General features: G+C 38.3%; 1 protein-coding gene across 1 annotated transcript in view; it reads right to left on the bottom strand.

The window, feature by feature from the left end:
• Positions 1-20,509, bottom strand: part of LOC109398557 (dynein axonemal heavy chain 10) — a 341,003-nt gene that overhangs the window by 113,822 nt on the left and 206,672 nt on the right. Inside the window, 3 exon segments of the mRNA XM_062847206.1 lie at positions 9,830-9,952; positions 10,428-10,553; positions 10,872-10,921. Coding sequence (XP_062703190.1) covers positions 9,830-9,952; positions 10,428-10,553; positions 10,872-10,921 — 299 coding nt within the window.

Genomic DNA, 20,509 nt, shown 5'->3' with positions numbered 1-20,509 from the left:
GAAAGAAAGGAAAGGAAGGAATGGAAGGAAAGGAAGGAAAGGAAGGAAAGGAAGCAAAGGAAGGAAAGGAAGGAAAGGAAAGGATTCAGGATTCCCAAGTGAAATGTCATTTCACGATTAAATATTGCGCATATAGGGTACAGCAAGTTTAATGTAAAATGCTGTCCATTGAATTCGACCAATTTTTGTCGTCGACATCTTATCCAACATGCAATGTAACCATTCTGAATTTTGGCACGCTTTTGTTGTCACAGTTTGGTTATCGAGCAAAACACCATCCTGGCTGAAAACAATTCCATTTTACGAAAGTGGCGAAAGCCAAACATTTTGGAGGGATTAACTTATGGTCACTCTCCATTCTAACAACAAGATCCTTTGGTAAACGAACGGCGTCAGGTTCAATTGAGGCGACACGTGTTTGGATGATTGGGTCATGGAAGCGTTTCAAAACGGCTCTAACCTCAATTATTTGCTCGGTTTGTCGGATAACAATTATTCGTGGATCGAACCGCGTGTGTACTTGTGCTCAGAAGAACCCCAAACATCGACACTATGGCTACGGCCTCAGCCTATGTAGTTAGAGTTGCCGTCGAGAGCACAGCCCATTTGGGGATCAATCGGAAGCATTCTAACGCAATATTTCACGTCGGATTTTAATCGAATTTATATTTGATTTAATCAATACTACGCCGCATGGGAAATGTGAACTGGAGGAATCTCTACGTAGCAGTGTTTGAAAGACAGTCCTTTTAATAGGTCCACAGAAGCGCAAATAATCAGAAAAAATCATTATATAAAGCTGTCTCTTAGTATCACTTCAAGTTTTATGACGGATATGGAAATTTGGGTTTTCAGAGCGCGGAGACATTGTCATTGTGCATGACAACACTTCCACAGCCGCAAACATCTTTTACCCACCCGAACGGTGCCAACGCTTGGTTCCACCAACAACAGTTTCGCTTTATCGGAAGAACACATCATCGCACCGCAATCTGTGCGTTGTGTGTTGGTGAAAGTGCTTCCGCCGCTGCCATTGCAATGATGGGGAAGCCCAGTAGTCCTCCCGCCTCCGGCCGGTTTGGTCAGAGTTGTCGACTGAATAGAGAGGAACAAGCGTTCACACGCCTCTGCTTTGGCTCCCACAAGTGTAGCGGGGAACGGCCACAAGGCAGGGCAGGGCGGAACACTGACTTCGGCAACTTAATTTGTTCAAACAATGAAAATCCCCCACCGCAACCGCCGCCGTGCTGGTATATCGGAGCGGGTGGCGCCTGGTAGGCTCGTTCGAGCCTGCGAGGGTAAATGTTTATAATAAGTATCGGAAAACAGCTTTTCAAACGGATGTTGCTCTCCGTTTCTCGATACATACACAGGCAAGTACTTGAAAAAGTGGGCAGAGGGAAGGCGTTAGTGGGCGATGGCGAGGTGCGACGTACAAATTGAATTAACATTGCAATGAAAATTATTTGCAGTGCAATTTGTATTTTATAAAACGAACAAATCCGATACTGATTGAAATTTGCGGATACGTCCGATGGTGGAGTTGTTGCGCTGCGTGCGAGGTAATCTGAAGAGGCTTGTTCAATAACAGCGCTCTGTTGCTAGTCTAGCGGGTTTGATTTCTCGTGGTCTGTGCTTTTATGCTGAAAAGCTCAATAAATAACAGTGAAGGCTCATTGTGCCCACCAAACGGAATAGAACCCAAGCAGCATACATGTCACAAAGGAGTGTCGACAGCGCAGGTTTTGGTTGGAAACAAGTCATTTTCAAGGCCTTTGGGTAAGGGCAGTTGTTGACCGGCCGTCGATGAAGCCGCCTTGATGATAATGGACTGACGATGGAAGCTGATCTGGCATAACACTTTGTAGGTGCTTTTCAAAATGGTGATCGCACTGAAGTTCTCACATTCCAAGTGGTCGTCTTTTTTGTGAAAGGGGCAACGTTTCCTTCCACTCCTCCGGTAGCAGTTCGGTTTCTCAGATCCTATCAACATCCAACACACCTCCTGCTGCGCTAGTTGCCGTACCAGTGTTTCTTCAGTAGATCGGCGAGTATGCGGATGCTCCCAATGAAGTTGGAAGATCAGCAGTTCCACGTACGAGTTTCCAATCGCAATACCTGTTCCGTCGACGGTGTCGTTGCCATTGGTACTACTCTGTTTTTGACTTTCCGTTGCCTTTTTTATTGTTAGCCGGATATCAACCCCTTACATTCCGGAGGACCATAGTACACAGTTCAGCTTAGAGTCATTCCTTGGTACTTGGACGTCAATCGACCAACCACCCCCAACATGACAATCAGACGTAGTTGTAAGCCGCTCCACCTGTAGAACAGACACTCAGGTTTGCAGAAGCAAACCTCCCCCTAACCTTTCTATGATCAACGGAGTTGGTGCCCTGTATAAAAAGAGGGAGTGCTATTCAGAACCAAAATTGTGCATAACAAAATGCTATAACGACGGTAACTATGGCAACGGCGCCAGGGTCACTTATAGGGGAGAGCAAAGGAAGGTTTTAGGGGAAGTTCAGGAGGTACCAGGAGATCTCAGGGGCATTTCAAGGGAGTCCAGGGTGTTTCAGGAAGTACCAGGTGGTCTGGCGTTTCAAGGAGTGTCAGGGGGTCTCAGGGTGTTCCAGAGGAGTTCCAGCGGATCTCAAGGTAGGGGGTTTCAGGCGTTGCTTCAAAAGCATTTTAGGGGATTTCAAGAGATTTTAGGCTTCGAGAAGGTCTCAGGGGTGAATCATGGAGTTTTAGGGTTGTGTTATAGGAGGTCTCAGCTGCATTTCAGATAATACAAAGGGATTTAGTGGCGGTACCTGGAGGTCTCAGAAGCATCATAGGGGGTTCCAGGGTGTCTCATGAGCGTTCCAAGGGTTAAAAACTGGTTACAGGAGGGGGTCTTACTTGGAGGTCTTAGGGGCGATTGAGGAGCATTTTCGGGGGTCTCAGGAGCATTTCAGGGACTCTCAGTCATGGCTTATGTTTCATACTACCGTCGCACACAAGGGGGGAGACAGCTCACTCCAGAGCAACACTTTGTAGATGGAGCAACTTTGAGTTGCTCACATTTTGCTCCGAAAAAATAGTGCATGCGACTGCTTCGATCATCATTCATCAAACCCGCCATAAGAATGACAGTTTTGCGAGAAGTGTGGATGTGAAAAGGCAATCAAAAAATGCGTCGGATTTTTCATAAAATTTTCTCAGACATCTTGTGGTATGTACCTATTTGCTTGGTGAGGCACATTAAATATTTGATCCCGACGACGATGAGACGAAGTAATAAACGTATGGGATACCAGCGGCGGATGCGATAGCTGCGGAGAACTATTAGTTTCCGTAGGTTAATCGTACCTACGTCAACAAATCGTAATGTGTCCTGAACCCCCTCATGTTTGCGAGTTTTGCACAGTTGAAATATGATCATCTTTTCATAAAGTAAGATTAATTGCTCCTTGCTAGGATTTGTCTCATTGTTCTCGCCTTCTGAAGACATCTTTTCTGGAATCGGACACTTTTTTACTACACAATTCGTACCGCCAACGGACTGGCGGTCAGCTTGCGAGTAGGTTTTGAATGTAGGCAGCAGTAGCTATAGGTACTCCCAAGCCCCCGTTTTACGGGTTATTTCTACGGGTTCTACGGCACTACATCAGACACGGAGCTGCACGAAGTTTTCATCTTTTGCAAACCCAACGAAGCGTTTAGCTGCAAACCACGCCAAAAGAGTCGTAATACTTTTGCATCAGAATCTGGAACTTTGTAGGGCTTCGACCATCATCCCACTCTGTCGTAGTAAAACACGCTTGAACATAGTCCCACGTCTCGTTCAATAACTTTTCTACGTTTCATATTCACGCACATCAAACATCATGTTGCAGATACAACCGTTCATTGACAGTCACGGTTTCAACATAACAGCAGGTTGCTATGCACATTCCAAGATCGAGTTACTCGAGTTGCTCAGAGCTGCTCAAAATCTTGCTCAGGAGCAGGCTTCGAGCAAAAGCTGTCTTCCCCCTTGGTCGCACACAGCATATGCCACCATGATTGTAACATAAATGTAGTCCCGATTCAAAATCCTTCACTCTTTCGTATGTAGTTTTCGGAACCACTAGAACTTCTAAATTCGAGTGGTTCCGAAAACTAAGAAAGATTGAAGGATTTTTGGGGGGTTTCGGAGGCGTTATGCAGGCGTTTTCGGGGTTTCGAAGGGTCTAAGTTGCGTTACATGGGATTCGAGGGGATATAAGGGAGATTTCAAACGCATTGCAGGAAATTTCAGAAATTTTTTGGCACGTTTTTGGTAATTTCGGAGGGTTTCAGGAGTGTTGAATGGGGTTCAACGAGGTTTGAGGGCGAATTCAATGGCATTTAATTAATTTTCAGAGGATTTTCAGCGAGTTTCATAGGCGGGATGTTTTCGGGGCTTTCGGAGGGTGTCAGATGCGTTATATGGGGTCCATGAGGGTTTTAGGGGGATTTTGGGACTTTCGGAGGGTGTCAGAGACCCCTTCACAAAAAAAAACCAGAAACGCCCTTGAAATTCACGTGAAATACATTTGAAATAACCCTGAAACCCCTTAGGGTGTTCCTGAAAGCCCCCTGATACAACCCTGACCTGAAACACCTCAAAACGCCCCTGACATCTCCGCAATCTTATTGACACGTCCTGGAAATCATCATAACTAATTCGAAATGCCCCTGGAACCCCACGGAATGCCTTAGAAAAACGCACTTGAGCGAAAACCCCTCAAAACGCCCCTGAAATGCTATCAATTACTCCTAAAACGCCTTAACCCTTTGGAGCCGGACGGGTCATATATGACCCCTGTATAAATTCACCTATTCGATAAAACAGAACACTTTCTTCGACAAAGTTGTTGCAAATTGAGTCCTCTATTAGTGAAAAATAGGAATATTTGTATTTGGAACTACATTAATAACCTAGATCATCCTGAACATCCTGAACACATGGAAAAACGAAATAATTTACATACCAGTTGTTCTAAAAGCTGAATTTGGATGTGGGTTACGTTTATATGCATTCATTTAGCCTTCGTCAAGAGTATTAAATGGTGTTTTATATTCTGGGATGTTCTAGGTGTTCCAAACTGTCCTATAGGGAAGTATTTCAAATCTTCAAGAATAATTTTATGTATTTTCGCACAAATAAAAGCATTGCATAGCCTACTGGGATCAGTGAAGCTCTTGACATCTACAATGTCATTTATAGACACTATACACAGATAAAAATAATGAGATTTACACGTCATGTAAACTTCATTTTAGTCATGTAAACTTAGTGTTATGATGATTTACATGATATATCATGTAAATTTGTGTTATATGTCATGTAAACTCTTTGAGTCATGCTGAATTACATGACATATAATGGAAGTTTACATGATATTTCATGAACTTTACATGATATGTCATGTAAACTTCTATGATATCCCACGCTCCAATCATGTGCATCATATGTCACAGAATTTTACACTCTTTTTCCGATCTGTGTAGGGATATTCCAGGCCAGCCAAATATTATACCAGCATATTATAAACCTACGGTACATTCAGGGTCGTCCAAACCATTCTTTAATGAAGTTCTTCAAATCTACAAGAACATAAAGTTATGTGTTTTCGCCATAAATAATAGTATTGCATAATCTGCTGGGATCCGCGAAGTTCTTGAAATCTCAAATGTCATTTACAGACACTACAGGGATATTCCATGGTAGTCAAACTACCTTGGAGTTCAGGACTTCAGGTCTACAGAATTTTATGTATTTTCGCCACAAGTAATAGCATTGCATAACCTACTGGGATCCATGAAGCTCTTGACATCTACAATGTCATTTATATACACTATATGGATATTCCAGGCCAGCCAAACTACCTTGGAGTTCAGAACTTCAGGTCTACACTCGTAACAGTAGCCATATCTGTGTACTGAGTAACGTTGCATAATCAACCACAGTTATTGGAGCAATCTAAAGTCTACTAGCTTATTATAAATCTTTGCGACAATCAGGTTCGTCCAAACTGTTCTATAATGAAGTCCTTCAAATCTACAAGAAGAACTTTATGTGTTTTCAGCATAAATAATAGCATAGCATAATCTGCTGAGATTCGCGAAGCTCTTGAAATCTCAACTGTCATTTAGAGTCACTATGGGAATGTTCTTAGCCAAACTATCTTTGAGTTCAGAACTTCAGGTCTACACTCGTAACATCAGCTATATCTGACTTACTGAGTAACGTTTCATAGTCAATAGCGATGTCTGAACCAGCCTGAAATCTAATAGAAATAGATAATAGATTTTGCCACTACGTTAAGTAGTGCTACATAATCCGCTGTACTTACCAAAGTGGTTAAAGGAACAATAAGCGTTGTTATATTTTTGGGATATTATGGGCTTCCTTACTGCTATGAAGCTTAGTTGAGGAAAACAACCACAGTCGCTTTCAGAAGACTTACTGGACATGATAGATTAGAAATCGTAGGTTTGTTTAATAATAGAAGTTACATTTACACCCGTGAATTTTAGGATCTAAACTCAAGAACAGTTTGGATGAACTAGGGTATCCCGACTGATCCGGTACTGTCTATTGAATTTTCTGAAGACTTACTGGACATTATAGGTTACACATCGTAGCTTTGTATAATGAAAGAAGTCACCGTTACACCCGTATACTTTAGGATCTAAACTCAATAACAGTTTGGATGAACTAGGATATCCCTACAGATCTGATATAGTCTATTAACCTTTCAGAAGACATGATAGATTACAAATCGCAGCTTTGTATAATGAAAGAAGATACGGCTACACTCGTAGATTTTAGAACTCAAGAACAGTTTGGACGACCTAGATATCCCTACTGATCAGACATTATTAGCCTTTACTTTTAATTTTATTTATGTATTTCGTCAACCGATGTAGACTAGCATATTCACATATACATTTTGTCTTTTCAGAAGACTTTCTGGACATGACAGATTACAAATCGTAGCTTTGTATAATGAAATAAGTTACCACTACACCCATAGACTTTAGGATCTAAACTCAAGACCAGTTTGGATGACCTAGGATATCCCTACTGATCTGTAATTGTCTGCTAACCTTTCAGAAAACCTACTGGACATGATAGATTAAAAATCGTAGCTTTGTATAATGAGGGAAATACATTTACACCCGTGGGCTTTAGCATCTAAACTCAAGAACAGTTTGGATGACCTTTGATATCCCGACTGATCTGATACTGTCTATTGAACTCTCAGAAGACTGACTGAACATGAGAGATTACAAAACGTAGCATTATATAATAGAAGAAGTTACCGTTACACCCGTAGACTTAAGGATCTAAACTAAAGAATAGTTTTGATGACCTAGAATATCCAGAAAAAATATTCCGCAAACTGCAGAAAAACGTTGCAAAAAATTCCATAATAACGCTTGGAAAAAGTCCGGCTTCAGAGGGTTAAAACGCCCCCTCAAACCCGTTGTAACGCCCTTGAAAGGCTCCAGAGACCCCCCTAAATCGCCCTTAACCCTTTGAAGCCGGAATTTTTGCAAGCGTTATGATTGAGTATTTTCCACGTATTTCTGTAGTTATTATTCTTAGCAGCATAAAAAGAGTAGAATATGATGCAGAATATTTTTTCTGGATACCCTCGGTCATCCGAACTGTTTTTGAGTTTAGGTTTAACTGTAACTTCTTTTATTATACAAAGCTACGATTTGTGTTCTATCATGTCCAGTAAGGCTCCTAAAAGTTCAATAGACAGTATCAGATAATTAGGAATATCCTAGGGCATTCAAACTGTTCTTGAGTTTAGATACTAAAGTCTACGGTTGTAAAGTTAACCTCTATCATCATACAAAGCTACGATTTGTAGTCTATCATGCCCAGAAAGCCTTAAGAAAGTTCAATAGACAGTATCAGCTGACCTAGGGATATCCTAGGTCATCCAAACTGTTCTTGAGTTTAGATCCTGAAGTCTACGGGTGTGACGGGAACTTATTCCATTATACAAAGCAACGATTTGTAGTCTATCATGTCCAGTAAGTGTTCCGAAAGTTCAATAGAAATTATCAGATCGGAAGGAATTTCCTAGGCTATTCAAACTGTTCTTGAGTTTAGACACTAAAGTCTACGGGTGTAATGTTAACTTCTTCCATTATACAAAGCTACAATACGTAATATATCATGTCCAGTAAGTCTTCTGAAAGTTCAATATACAGTATAAGATCAGTCGGGATGTCCTAGATCATACAAATTGTTCTTGAGTTTAGATCCTGAAGTCTACGGGTGTAACGGTAACTTCTTTCAATATACAAAGCTACGATTTGGAATCTATCATGTAAGTCCAGTAAGTCTTCCGAAAGTTCAATAGACAGTATCAGATCTGTAGGAATATCCTAGGCCATCCGAACTGTTCTTGAGTTTAGATACTAAAGTCTACGAGTGTAACGTTAACTTCTATCATTATACTAGCTGTCCCGGCAAACTTTGTCTTGCCGTCTTGTGGTGGTTTGACAACTGTTGAGCTCAAAATAGCACCGCACTCTAGATTGGTTTCAATTCGATCGTGCTGATTCGCTCCCAGGTCATAAAAAATCAGCATATATTATATTATATTTTTAGTTCATTTTTCTAACTTTTTTTTACATATAAACACGGCCACCACGAATACGAATCTGACCATGCAAGATTCATTCTGATCGGTTCAGCCGTTCGTGACTTTTGTTGCCTCAAAGGGAAGTCAAACTCATTTTTATATATATAGACAAAGCTATGTCCAGGAAGTTTTCTGAAAGTTCAATAAACAGAATCAGATGACCTAGGGATATCCTAGGTCATCCAAACTGTTCTTGAGTTTAGACACTAAAGTCTACGGGTGTAACGGTAACTTCTTTCATTATACGAAGCCACAATTTGTAATCTATCATGTCCAGTAAGCCTTCTGAAAGATCAATAGACAGTATCAGATCAGTCGGGATATCCTAGGCCATCCAAATTGTTCTTGAGGTTAGATCCTGGAGACCGACCGGGGATATGTACTTGGATTGCGGTGAGTCTTCAATGGTCTCTGAGGCCCCGGAAGTCTGGAACCCAAATGTTTAGCGCTTCCTTAAGCTAGTTCCTCCTCATGTTGATCGATTCTCGCTAATTGTTCATTCTTATATTTTGCTACAAATTTATCAGATTTTCTAGTTTCGTGGGAGTTTTAGAAGGGTTTCAGAAGGGTTCCTGAGGGGTTCCTGAGGGGTTCCTTGAAGCTTCTAAGGGTAATTCATGGATGTTTGATAGAAGTTTCGAGGCATGCCAAGGCTTTTCAGGGCGATTTAAAAGGGGCCTAAGGGGTTTTCGCTGAATGCAGGAAGGGCTTTCGAGGGTTTCATGTTTCAAGTTTCATGAGCTTCTCAGATTGGATTCAAGGTGTTTCAAGGTTTAAGATGATATCAAGTATATATCTACTGAAAAGCTCTTGAAACCCAAGTGGATTTCAATGTTCAAAATTGGTGTTCAATTGTGTCCAGTTACGGACATCAATGCCCAATTAAAGCACAAATGTTTTCACACAGAAATGATTTATGGTTGCAATCTATACGTGTAGTTCAAAACATCCAAAACCTCTTCGAAATCTGTCAGTTGTTAAAAAACAACGTGTTAAATATCGCTTGAATTTACGCGAAACATAATATGACCACTGATCTACTCCATTCCATTGAACGGACACTGACAATGGGGCTGTGTAGTTTGAAAACGCGTTCAACAGACCCAAACAAAAACCATCCCCAAAATTGCAGCATATCAACAACATACCTGATAACACGGTACCGACGGCGCGAAAATCCATTCCCTCGCCGCAGTTGGTCACCACGCAGAGCAGAGCCATCGCTTTAGCCAAATCCTTGGTGGTTTCCGTTTTACCTGTACCGGCGGGACCTGTAAATAGCCGAACGACAGAAGAGAAACGATTGAACAAAAAAAAAACTAGGTTAGAAGCGACGACGGACAACACAGCTACACAGCATTGGGCGGACCGGACCGGTCATTGATGCCACGGCCGCGGTACATCAACTATCAACCGGTACGATATCGGTGTCCAGCCCACTAGGGGAGGGGTGAGGCTGTTTGGTGGTTTTGAGAGATGATGTTTACACTATTTGAATGGTGGATAGTTGCCAGAATGGGGCGGGATAGTGGAAAACTGAATGGATCGGCTGGCTTGGCCAGCTGCAGATGTCCGTTCTTTGCGCGTGCAATAACTGTCAGGTTCCTGGCTTTGGAATTTAGGCGAAAGAATGACCAGCTTAGAACACATGTACCCGAACAGCCATGCAGCACCGTCGTGGCTCCATTAACTTTCCCTATTTTGCAACTGTAGGTAGACCTTCTCGGTTCTTGGTTCGAAACTTACCAGCTGGTGCAGCGCCCAGTTTCATCGTCAAGGCCTGGGTTATTGTTAGGTAGATGCGATCCGTTAGCGGTGTAATCACAAGACGCCCATTGAGGCCCATGTACTCGTATCCGTAATCGAATTTTCCTAGTGTGTTCCATTCCATATTGGAACACGGGGTTATGGTGGCGGTTGTGGTTTTCAAGAGGAACAAGACCGATGAAGTGAAACCACATGGTTTCCCGGGTACGATTCCGATTCCGATTCCAGCCAGGTCCAGACGGTCCAGCCGGCATGTGAATGGTAAGAGTAAGAGAAAATGTAATTAGTACGGATTCCTAACTACTTGCATCATATGGGTACAACATGGTCGGCTGCTGGATAGCAGAAGGCATTGATTTTCGGGTAAGGTTTCAACAATTATCACAGTACTTGTTTTAGGAGACGACGACGGAGAGCTCTCACCTGTGCACTGAACCACAAACAGGTTGTCCATTTCTCGAAGCCAGTAGAATCTGTAATTCAAATGGGAAACAATTGGTTTTATGGGTGGCAAAACGATGGTGGGAGGGAGGAGGGATAGATTTGAAATGCAAAACTTTGTCCAGATGGAAGCCTGACTGGACCATTGGAACGGAGCTGCTGCTGGAGAGATAGTAGTTATTCCTCAAAATAGCTAAAAGTTGTTCATTGACACTTCGGATAGTGAGGAGGGAAAAGAGTGCCAAATGTCGAGCTGGTTATACGAGGTTTGGTTGACTTTTTGGTTCAAAACGAGCTGTATGTATGTACAAAGGATTTGTGCAATCTGAGCTCCTATCTGTTATATTCGATACAATAAGGAGGCTTCAGTGGCGTGTTTGAGATTGAAGTTTAGAGATTCTGGCTGCTTAAGAGGCTACCAATGAGCATTGCTGGAACTTCGCACAGAAGTTCGAGTAAGGCTCATTGTTTGCCTCTTAAGCAGCTTGAAAGCTGAATAAGATTACTACTCGGATCTTTGTCGGAACTTTCAAGTTCATAGGAGTTCATTGCAGTAACTTGTTGTGCTAATGATTTTTTTTATTTTAGCAAAAACAACTTTTTAAGAAAATTTTCTTGGGAACTAGAATTGAATTTACCAAATTATGTATTGAACGCCCACCGGATTCGAACCGGAGAGCCCTACACTCTACCCCAACACCACAATTGTGATGAAGTACATAGTGGATGAAATCTGACTTGAATCAATGCTTTGTTGACGCCTAGGTTTTCACACTTGTGTAGTAACGCAATTAACTTTATCATGACAAGAATCTGCAGCAGCGCAGCGGTATGGCAGCAGGTTATCACGCACAAGGACCTGGTTCAAATCTACTCCAGGAGTGTATCATGTACAGTAAGGTTGGTCATGTTTCACGCAATACAAGTGCTAATCGCTACAAGTGCAACCTGTAATGAATCTGCTAAGTACATTTTTGTTTATACAATGATTTTGTGAAAGTTCCATAAGAAGCTGCTTAGAAGCCTAACAAGCTTCCTTATGTGAACTTTCAAGTTCCAAAATTACTTAAAAATAAAGCTGCCTTCTATGAAGAGCATCCTCTAACAAACTGCTTAGCTTATAAAGTACCCTCTTATCCGTACTTCTGGTTACTTGGGTCCTAGTCTACCGTGGGTTTCGAGAAGAACTAGCCCAGCTCAAGTAGCATGCATGTCACATGAATGTTTCGTCAATGCAAGTTTTTGTTGCACAGAAGTCACAAGGACTTACTTCTAACACAATGTTAGTAGTAAGTTAAAGTGAATTCTGTGCAACCAAAACTTGAGCTGCCGCGACTTTTCTGCGATATTGAAAGGAATCGTGCTTATAAAGACACACCTTCAGGAATCTCTTCAAGAATTTCCCTAAAACTTTCAACAGAAGAGCATTTTCAGTTCAACGCACAAATCGCATAGACGCGACATTTTTCAATTTAAATGAATTCTACTCATTGATGAGTCTCTATCTGAAAGTGTTTCACATAATTGCAAATTTATTCAAAAACTATTTTTTCCTTAAAAAAAATAAATCTGAAAAACGGTTCGTTGAATTGAAATGAGTCTTCAAAGATGTTTATCCTTATCCTTCGGTTTTTTTTTCTATTATTTTTCTGTGGAACACTGACTTTCAGCCCTAAAATTTGCCAAATTGCCCAGGATGGTCAAATGTTTCTCATTGTTATTTTCTCAAATTTTTGTTTTTCATCGGTTTTGAAAATTTTATAATTGTTAACAATTTTTGGGATTTTTTATATCAAAAGAAGATTCTACATACAAGTTACAACGAAAAAAAAACAATGCAACTTTTTTCCTACATTTAACCATGCTCAAGTTACATCGAATTAAAAACAAAAATGGACCTTGTTAAATGTTATTAAAGGCGGTCTGAAAATTTACATATCTGAGAAACAATTGGACCTTTTTGATAAAATCTGTAAAATAGTGAAAAGTTCGCAATAAATTGGCGAATCGAAGCTTATGTAAATTGATAAGGAATTTTAGTTGGAAATTCGATTGATTTGTTTTCAGGATTTTCCAGATTTCTTTTCAAAAGCTACTCCGGCGGTTCTTTAGGATTTTTTTTTCAGATTTTTTTTCAAAAATATTTCTGATTTTGAACCGTGTGGGGGTTTTCAAAACTTGTTTCAGAAATATCATTGGAATTTTAGCAGAGATTTTTGATGTTTTTTCTTCAGAAGTTCCTTTTTCGAAAATCGACCAGGATTTTCTATTTTTTTAAAGTTTGTCAAGGATTTGTTTATATTATTTTTCATTTATTCATTTTTTCAATAAAATCTTGAATAATTTCTTCAGAAAATCCACCAGCATTTGCTACAGTAATCCGCACAAAATTATAAATGAAATTTTGAAATTTGTTTGGAAATTTTTCCAATAAATTCTCCGGAATTTTCTTCAAAGTCGGTCCTTCTGAAATTAATCAAGATTTTTTCCAACAATTCCACGAGAAGTGAAGAACTAACATAACCCTCCTTTTGATATTGGGGTCATATTTGACCCAAAACGTACACTACGTCAGCGAGCTGCTGCCAACGTGATGCAAAAGGAAGGCTAAAGATATAATTGAAAATAATAAAAAATATAAAAACAATTCATCTTGAGCTTCATTGTGTATTCCAAATATTTCTTAAGGAATTTCTCCAAAAACAATCCATGGCTTTGTCCAGAAGTTTCTCAGTATGTAAACCTTTTTATATTTTTCCGAAATTTCTTCCAACGATTTCAACAGGAATTCTAAAGTATTGTTTCCAGAAATTTCATTAGCAAGTTTCTCCAAGATCTCTTCCAGAAACTGCTTCCAGAAATTTGACCAGGTATATCAAAGAAATTTTAAACAAATTTTTTCAGGGCTCTCCAAAATTTCCATAAGGAATTTCTACAGGAATATTTTCTGGATAATTTTTTGCATTTACAAATTTCCTCAGCAGTTCCGCACACACTTCTTTAGCAAGTACAATGCAGACATTTCGAAAATACTTCTACATGATTCTTTTTCTAAAATTTCCCAGTTTTTTTTAACAAGTCTGAATTCGGCGATGCTACCGGCATTGTCAAGAAATTTCTCACACATTTTCCAAAATTCTATTAGTAATTGTTAGAGAAGTTTAGAATTTTATCAGAAATTTTTCCAATATTGTTTCAAGTTCTCTCAAAAATGTTTCAGGAATTGAAAACAAAATCATTAGATATATTTTGAAACTTTCTTTTAATTGTCATTTTTTGTTTCTCCATATTTTGTACAGGTTTTTACTCAGGAAGTTTAGCGATTCGTTCAGAAATTCATCAAGAAATTTTCCTGGAATACTTCTAGGAATTAGTTTTGAAATTTATCCAGGTAATTTTTCAGCAAATTCTTCAGAGATGCATCGAAATAATTCATAAAGCATTTTTCTGGAACATTTTCATCTATTTCCATAGGAAATACATGAAAGTATTTTCAAAAAAAAAAAAAAAAACACTGGCATGTTTCCAGATTTTCCTTATATTGCATTTTTGGAACTCTTTTGCGAATTCCGTAAGAAATGGTTTCAAAAATCGCATCAGTATTTATTTGAGAAATTCCAAATAAAACTTAGAAAATAGAACTTAATTTTTTATATGAATATTTTTCCAGGAAGTGCATCAGAAATACAATAATATTTCTCAAAAAAATCTTGTAGGGTTCCTTGAAGCTCCTCCAGATTTTTTCATAAAGTTTTCCAGCAACTCTTCACGAAATTCTAAAGCAATGCATATCTCAGTGACAAACATGTTACTGAGATAACTTGCGTACCTCACAGCAAAAGGGTATATCACAATAGTTCTAAAATCTGGACGCAGTGATCTTCACCCGACAAACGAGAGAGAAAACAATGCATTCAGGAATTCATGCAAGAATTCACCCAGATATAATCCAGGATAAACAAGTATATGCAGGAGTTTTCAAGGAATGAGGCTATGAATTTCTGATTGAATTCTTCAGCAACTTCAACAAAAACTAGGGTAAATGTTGTTATTTTATTAGATTAGCTCAGAGTTCCATTTGAAAACTTCTATAAAAAAACGGGAATACCTGCAGGAATTCTTCAAATAATGCACCAGAAATGAGAAGGCATTTCTGCTGGTGTTTTTTCAGGAATCCATACTAAAATTTTACCAAGAGAATTTTGGGAAACTCTCTAGTAATGTAGGATTTTCCTAAAAGTTGTTCCAGATATTCATCCAGCTATTAGCTAGGAATGTTCCAGGAAAGTTTTTCAGTTATTTTTACAGGGAATCCCTCACCAATTATTCCAGGTGTTTTTGTACATATCAGAAATTTCATCAAAAAGTTTCAGGAACTTTTTCACAAATAACACGGGTGCTGATCTAAGAATTCTAACAGGAAATTCTTCAGGAATTTCTTTAGAGAGTCGCCATGGAATTAGAACCGCAAACTCTTCAGAAACTTATTAAGCAATTTATACTGCTCCAGGATTTTCTCCAGGAATTTTTACCAAACGTCAAGAACTGCTAAAGGACCTACTCTAGTAATTTCGCTAGGGCTTTTGAGTAAAACTTTAGCACACTATTCCTGAATTTATCCAAACAATTAACCTGCAATTCCCACAGAAATTTTTAATTCGTACAGCAATCTCGCTTTTTAGTTTTTTTTTTATCAAAAATGCCAATGAGTTTTTTTGAAATTCAGCATTACAGTTTTTTTTATCAGAAATTCCTATGACATTTTTTTTTAAATTCGTGTACGGTGATCTTTTTCAAAAATTTCTCCAAAAAATCACGAATGATGTTATGAAGTTCAAAAGGAATTCTTCAAAATTCTTTTTCAAAACTATAACTGAAATTTATCAAGAAATTCCTGATAGCATTTAAAAGCATGTTCAGAAACTTTCTCATAGATTTATTTAGGAATTCATTTGCCAATTTAAGTGCACATAATTTCCCTCCGGAATTCGTTCAGAAAAAAAAAAAACATTCCGGAATGTATACACGAATTTTTCAAGGATACTCAAACAATTTTTACAAATTTGATCAGGAGCTCATCTATAAGGACTTCAGTGAAACCTCCTAAAATATTGTAAAAAATATAAAAATAATTCTTTTATTCATGTAGGAATGTTTCGCAGAAATTCTCCAGCGATTTTGCCTGGAATGTTATCAAAAACTAGTCAGATAGATTTCCAAGCATTCCTACTGATGTTCTGCAAGAGTTTCATCAGAATATATTTTTTATATTTTTATATTTCCAGGCATTTTACCAAAAAATCCTTAAAACCTTTAGAGAATTTCCAGAAAATTTTTCGAAAATTTGGAATGTTTTTCAGGAATTCATCCAGGATCTAATACTGGCTTTAATTACAGAATTTGTCCAAGTAGAATGCAAGTAGACATTGACCGAAAATTTTCTCAAAGCCCTTTTCCAGTAACTTAGTGAGAAGTTTAAGATTTTTAGCAAATTCTTTTATAATTCATACAGATATTTCGCCTGGGCATTCAACTTTTTCTTCGGATTCTTGAATTTCAACCGTTTCAAGAGTTTTCGGAATTCAATTTCCAATTTCTTAAGGATGACTGCAATTTTCAAAGAATTTATCCAAATTTTTATACCGAAATTTATGCAGGAGTTTCTTCATATATTCATACTGGAATTCAAGGAACTTATTCATAAAGACTTCAGTAAAACCTTCCAAATTTTTGTATTTTTTCTCCAGAAATTCATTCAACTATTTATGCAAAAATATGAAGAATTTCTCCAGCAATTTCACCGCGAATTTGATCAAAATCTTGCCAGTTAGTTTTCCTATGCCCAGTCAACACACGATCGCATATGCTGTTGCATAGGATGCAAAAGTGGAGGCGATATACGCACACTTTACACGCAGTCAAATGGAACCAGCTACGCATATGGCCTCCACTTTAGCATCCTGTTCAACATCATATAAGACTCTGTGTTGGCTGGGTAGTTCCTACTGCTATTTTTCAGGAATTTCGTGAGAAAGACGTCCAAAAATTCTCCAGGATTTTTTCTATATAAATTTAAAACGGAATTGAATTGTATTTCATAAAATTCCTCAAACATTTTCTCCAGAAGCTTTTCCAAAATTTTCAATCCTCCAGGAATTTCTTCAGAAATTAACCCAGCAACTTATACTGGATTAAGTTCAAGATTTTGTCCAGGAATGCAACTAGACGTTCACCTAAGAATTTCTTAATAGTCTATGCCAGTAACTTCGTTACAAATTTTAAATATTCAGCAACTTCTTTCGGGATTCATACAGGAATTCAAGCAGGCATTCAAGCAGGAACTATTCAAGAAGCTTTTTCAAGACTTTGGTTTTGAAATTTCTTCAGGCTTGTTTCTAGAAATCTTAACACGAGCCTTTCAAGAAATTCTTACATAAATTTTTCCAGAAATTCCCAAAAATTCTGGAGGAATTCCAGAAGGAACTGTGGGAGGGAAGGGATTGATAGCGAAATTCTAAGAGATCCTGGAAGAATCCTGGTAGAAGTGAATGGAGTGATGCCGGAAGAAGTTCCTGGGGGAGTCCTGCGGAAAATATCGGAAAAATCCCAGAAGAAAGTCCTCGAGGAATCCCAAAAGAAACTCCTAGAAGTGTCCAAGAGGGTATTCCAAAAGGAATCCGAAAAGAACTCCTTGAAGAGTACCAGGAGCAGCTCCTCGAGAGTTTTCAAAGAATGGCGGAAAAAATTCTTGCGGAAATCTCTGAATGAAATGAATATCAGAGTGAAATGCTGAAGGAAACCCATAAGGAACTCCTGGAGGAATCCTGGAAGAAACTTCTTTTGGAAACCGATGAAGTAGTTCTCATCTCAAAACAATTGCCGGTTGAAATTCCTAGAGAGATGTCCGAAGAAACTGCTGGGGGAAAAGAGGAGAAGATAACCTTGAAAGAACTCCTGAAGGAAATTATGGATTAACTCATAGGTCAACCTGCAAAAAAAAACTCCTGCAGAAATCTTAGAAGGAACTTTTGGAGGAATTTCAGAAATAACTCCGGAAAGAATTCTTGAATGGATCTCTGAAGGAATGCAAAAAGAGGGAATTCTCAAATGAAATCCTAAAGGGAATTCTTGAAGAAAACCCAGAAGGAAGTGCTGAATGAATTCAAAAAGGAATTCCTAAAAATGGGAATCCCAGAAGGAATTGCTGGAAGAATTTCAGAAGAAACTCCTGCAGGGTCCTCCAAATTTCAATGTAAGTTTTAATCAAATGAAACCAATTTGATATTCTTAACAGATTTATTACTGAGCAAACTAATATCTGAAGGAAAACGGTGGAAAGAAACGGCAAACCTAAGGAAGTGGAACCATCTCAGTAGGGCTTCTACTTTGGGCACTTTTCCACTATAACTCAGTCAATTTTGAACCAATTTACTTGATTTTTTGTACGCGGTGAGTTACGTCAATTGCTTTTTAATTGACTGAGTTATGGCAGAAAAGTGTCAATAATTCCAGCCACTGCCCAAGAGGCCGGCGCCCTATGTTTTCTAGCAATTGTTGGTTTTTCAATAACATTCGCTAAACATACCAGTTGAAGTTGAAATCAGAATTAAGTTTGGAGTTTTTTTTTCGCTTCACTCAGGAAATTCTCAAATGATTCTCCTAGAAACTTCAACTTGAGCAGTTTAAAATAGTTTTCCAGTTTCAGAAATTCCGTGAAGATTTTTTCCAGGAGATCTCGTCAAAAATTTCTCCTGAAATTTCTAGAACTGGAGTTTTTCTTCAGCTATCATTTACTACAAGATTCGTTCACTTTAACTTTAAAGTGTAGGGATGATCAAGAATCAAAATAAACAAATGAAATGCGATATTCACATAATCGCACTTCTTTTCGCCGTACAAAACAGGTTTAGATCTACTTGCTTGAAATCTTTATGAAATATTTGGATTTGATTATTCTCAATTCAGCATATAAACAATCCTCCCGTAATTTCCTCTGTTTTATTAGTTTTTGAAAAGTCAAGTTTTATTTCGTAAATGAAAATTCTTCTAAACATTTTTCTTATTATAACCATGGGAAACAGTATTTAAAAAAAAACCAACGTTTTAATCAAAGTTTGATTCTAAAGTTTTCAAGATGTTAAACAGAATTAATGCCCGAAAAGAATTAAAGTAGTTCATTATGACTGCTTATGGGAATGATGGGAGAGAGTTTTCAGTTTTTTTTTTTAAATTGAGAATAACTAATTGTGGGATAATATAGGAAACCTCATAGTTAAATTGTTGAATTATCTATACTTGAATCTTTTTTTGTAATGATTGATGAAACCATCAAACAAATTTATGAGGATGTTTATAAAAACTGAGCTAAAAGTGTGGCCCCCAAAGGTATGAAGCTTCTAAAAGAGTACTTTGATGATTTTTTTTCAGATTTCGAAAATAAACTCCAAAGAGATCACCTGAATCATTTTTTTTGTAAGCCAGAAGAAACATTTTCCGAGAATGAAATATGTGTGAAATGAACGATCATCTTTGAGGCTGGTGCCCTAGGCAGGGACTCACCAGGCCTATCAGATGGTAACTTTTAGCGTGGTTCTAAAAATCGTTTTTGCTTCACACCGCTTTTTCGATTCGATTCTTTGCCTTCTCCCAGAATTTGAGCTCATTTGGTTGAAAATTAAGACTGCACAAGCCCTTCAAAGTTTGTATGGGACAATGACGTTTTTCCTTCAATCGACCGTATTATTCCCTAAGTACCCTAGAGCGTTAGTTGACCCTTCGCCATGATCTTAAAGAACTTATCCAGAAACTCATTTAGAATTTTCGCAAGGAATTTTACCACAATTTTTACAAGCAACTTCTTCAGAAGTTTTTTTAACAATTTTCAGAAAATGCACTAGGTGTTATTTTTAAGAATTCCTACTGAAGTTAGTCCAATAGTTTATTCAGAAATGACTTCAGTAATTCCTTTTTTTTTTTTTTGCTAGGTTTCTAGCTGCACTCTGAATAGAGATGAAACCTCTACACTAGACCTGAAGATAGGAAAGAGTACGTAATCTTTCAGAAGCAGTTTGCCAGCCGTACGCGGAAAATGATATCCATTAAGACACTGTTGCCTACTGACTCAGAAAGTTACGGTAAAAGGATGGAAAGTTTTCAATTGGTCAGTCAGTCAGGATTTGCCTATGTAGTGTTATGGTCACACCGTTTGTGTTTGTCTTCTTGTTTGATTTTGTGATATGGTTCAATATGTTTTCTTTTCGTTAAGTCAGTTGTCGTATATTTGTTTTTTTTTCATCGAATTAATCGAACCCTGTATGTTAAAATATAGTCGATCATGTGTCAAATCGTTTTCTTGATTTCGCTGATCGTTTTCTACTTCTCTGTGTTCATCTCTTGTGTCCTTAAAAAGTCATCGGTCCAAAACCCACAGAAACATGTAACTGAACTTCTGATATTTTTTCTGTTGGTGTCAAAATATCATCTAAGAGATAAACAAAAATACGTCAAGTTGGTCAGTTCATTGCAATAAAATTTTAAAATAATAAAGATTGCTTGTGAACTATTATGTATTCATCCCCCTACAAATACTATTAAAAATGTTCAAATTCGTTCAATTGTCC

Source organism: Aedes albopictus, chromosome 1, assembly GCF_035046485.1.
Source record: "Aedes albopictus strain Foshan chromosome 1, AalbF5, whole genome shotgun sequence".
NCBI classification, from domain to species: domain Eukaryota; kingdom Metazoa; phylum Arthropoda; class Insecta; order Diptera; family Culicidae; genus Aedes; species Aedes albopictus.
This window is presented reverse-complemented; position numbering and strand designations above follow the sequence as displayed.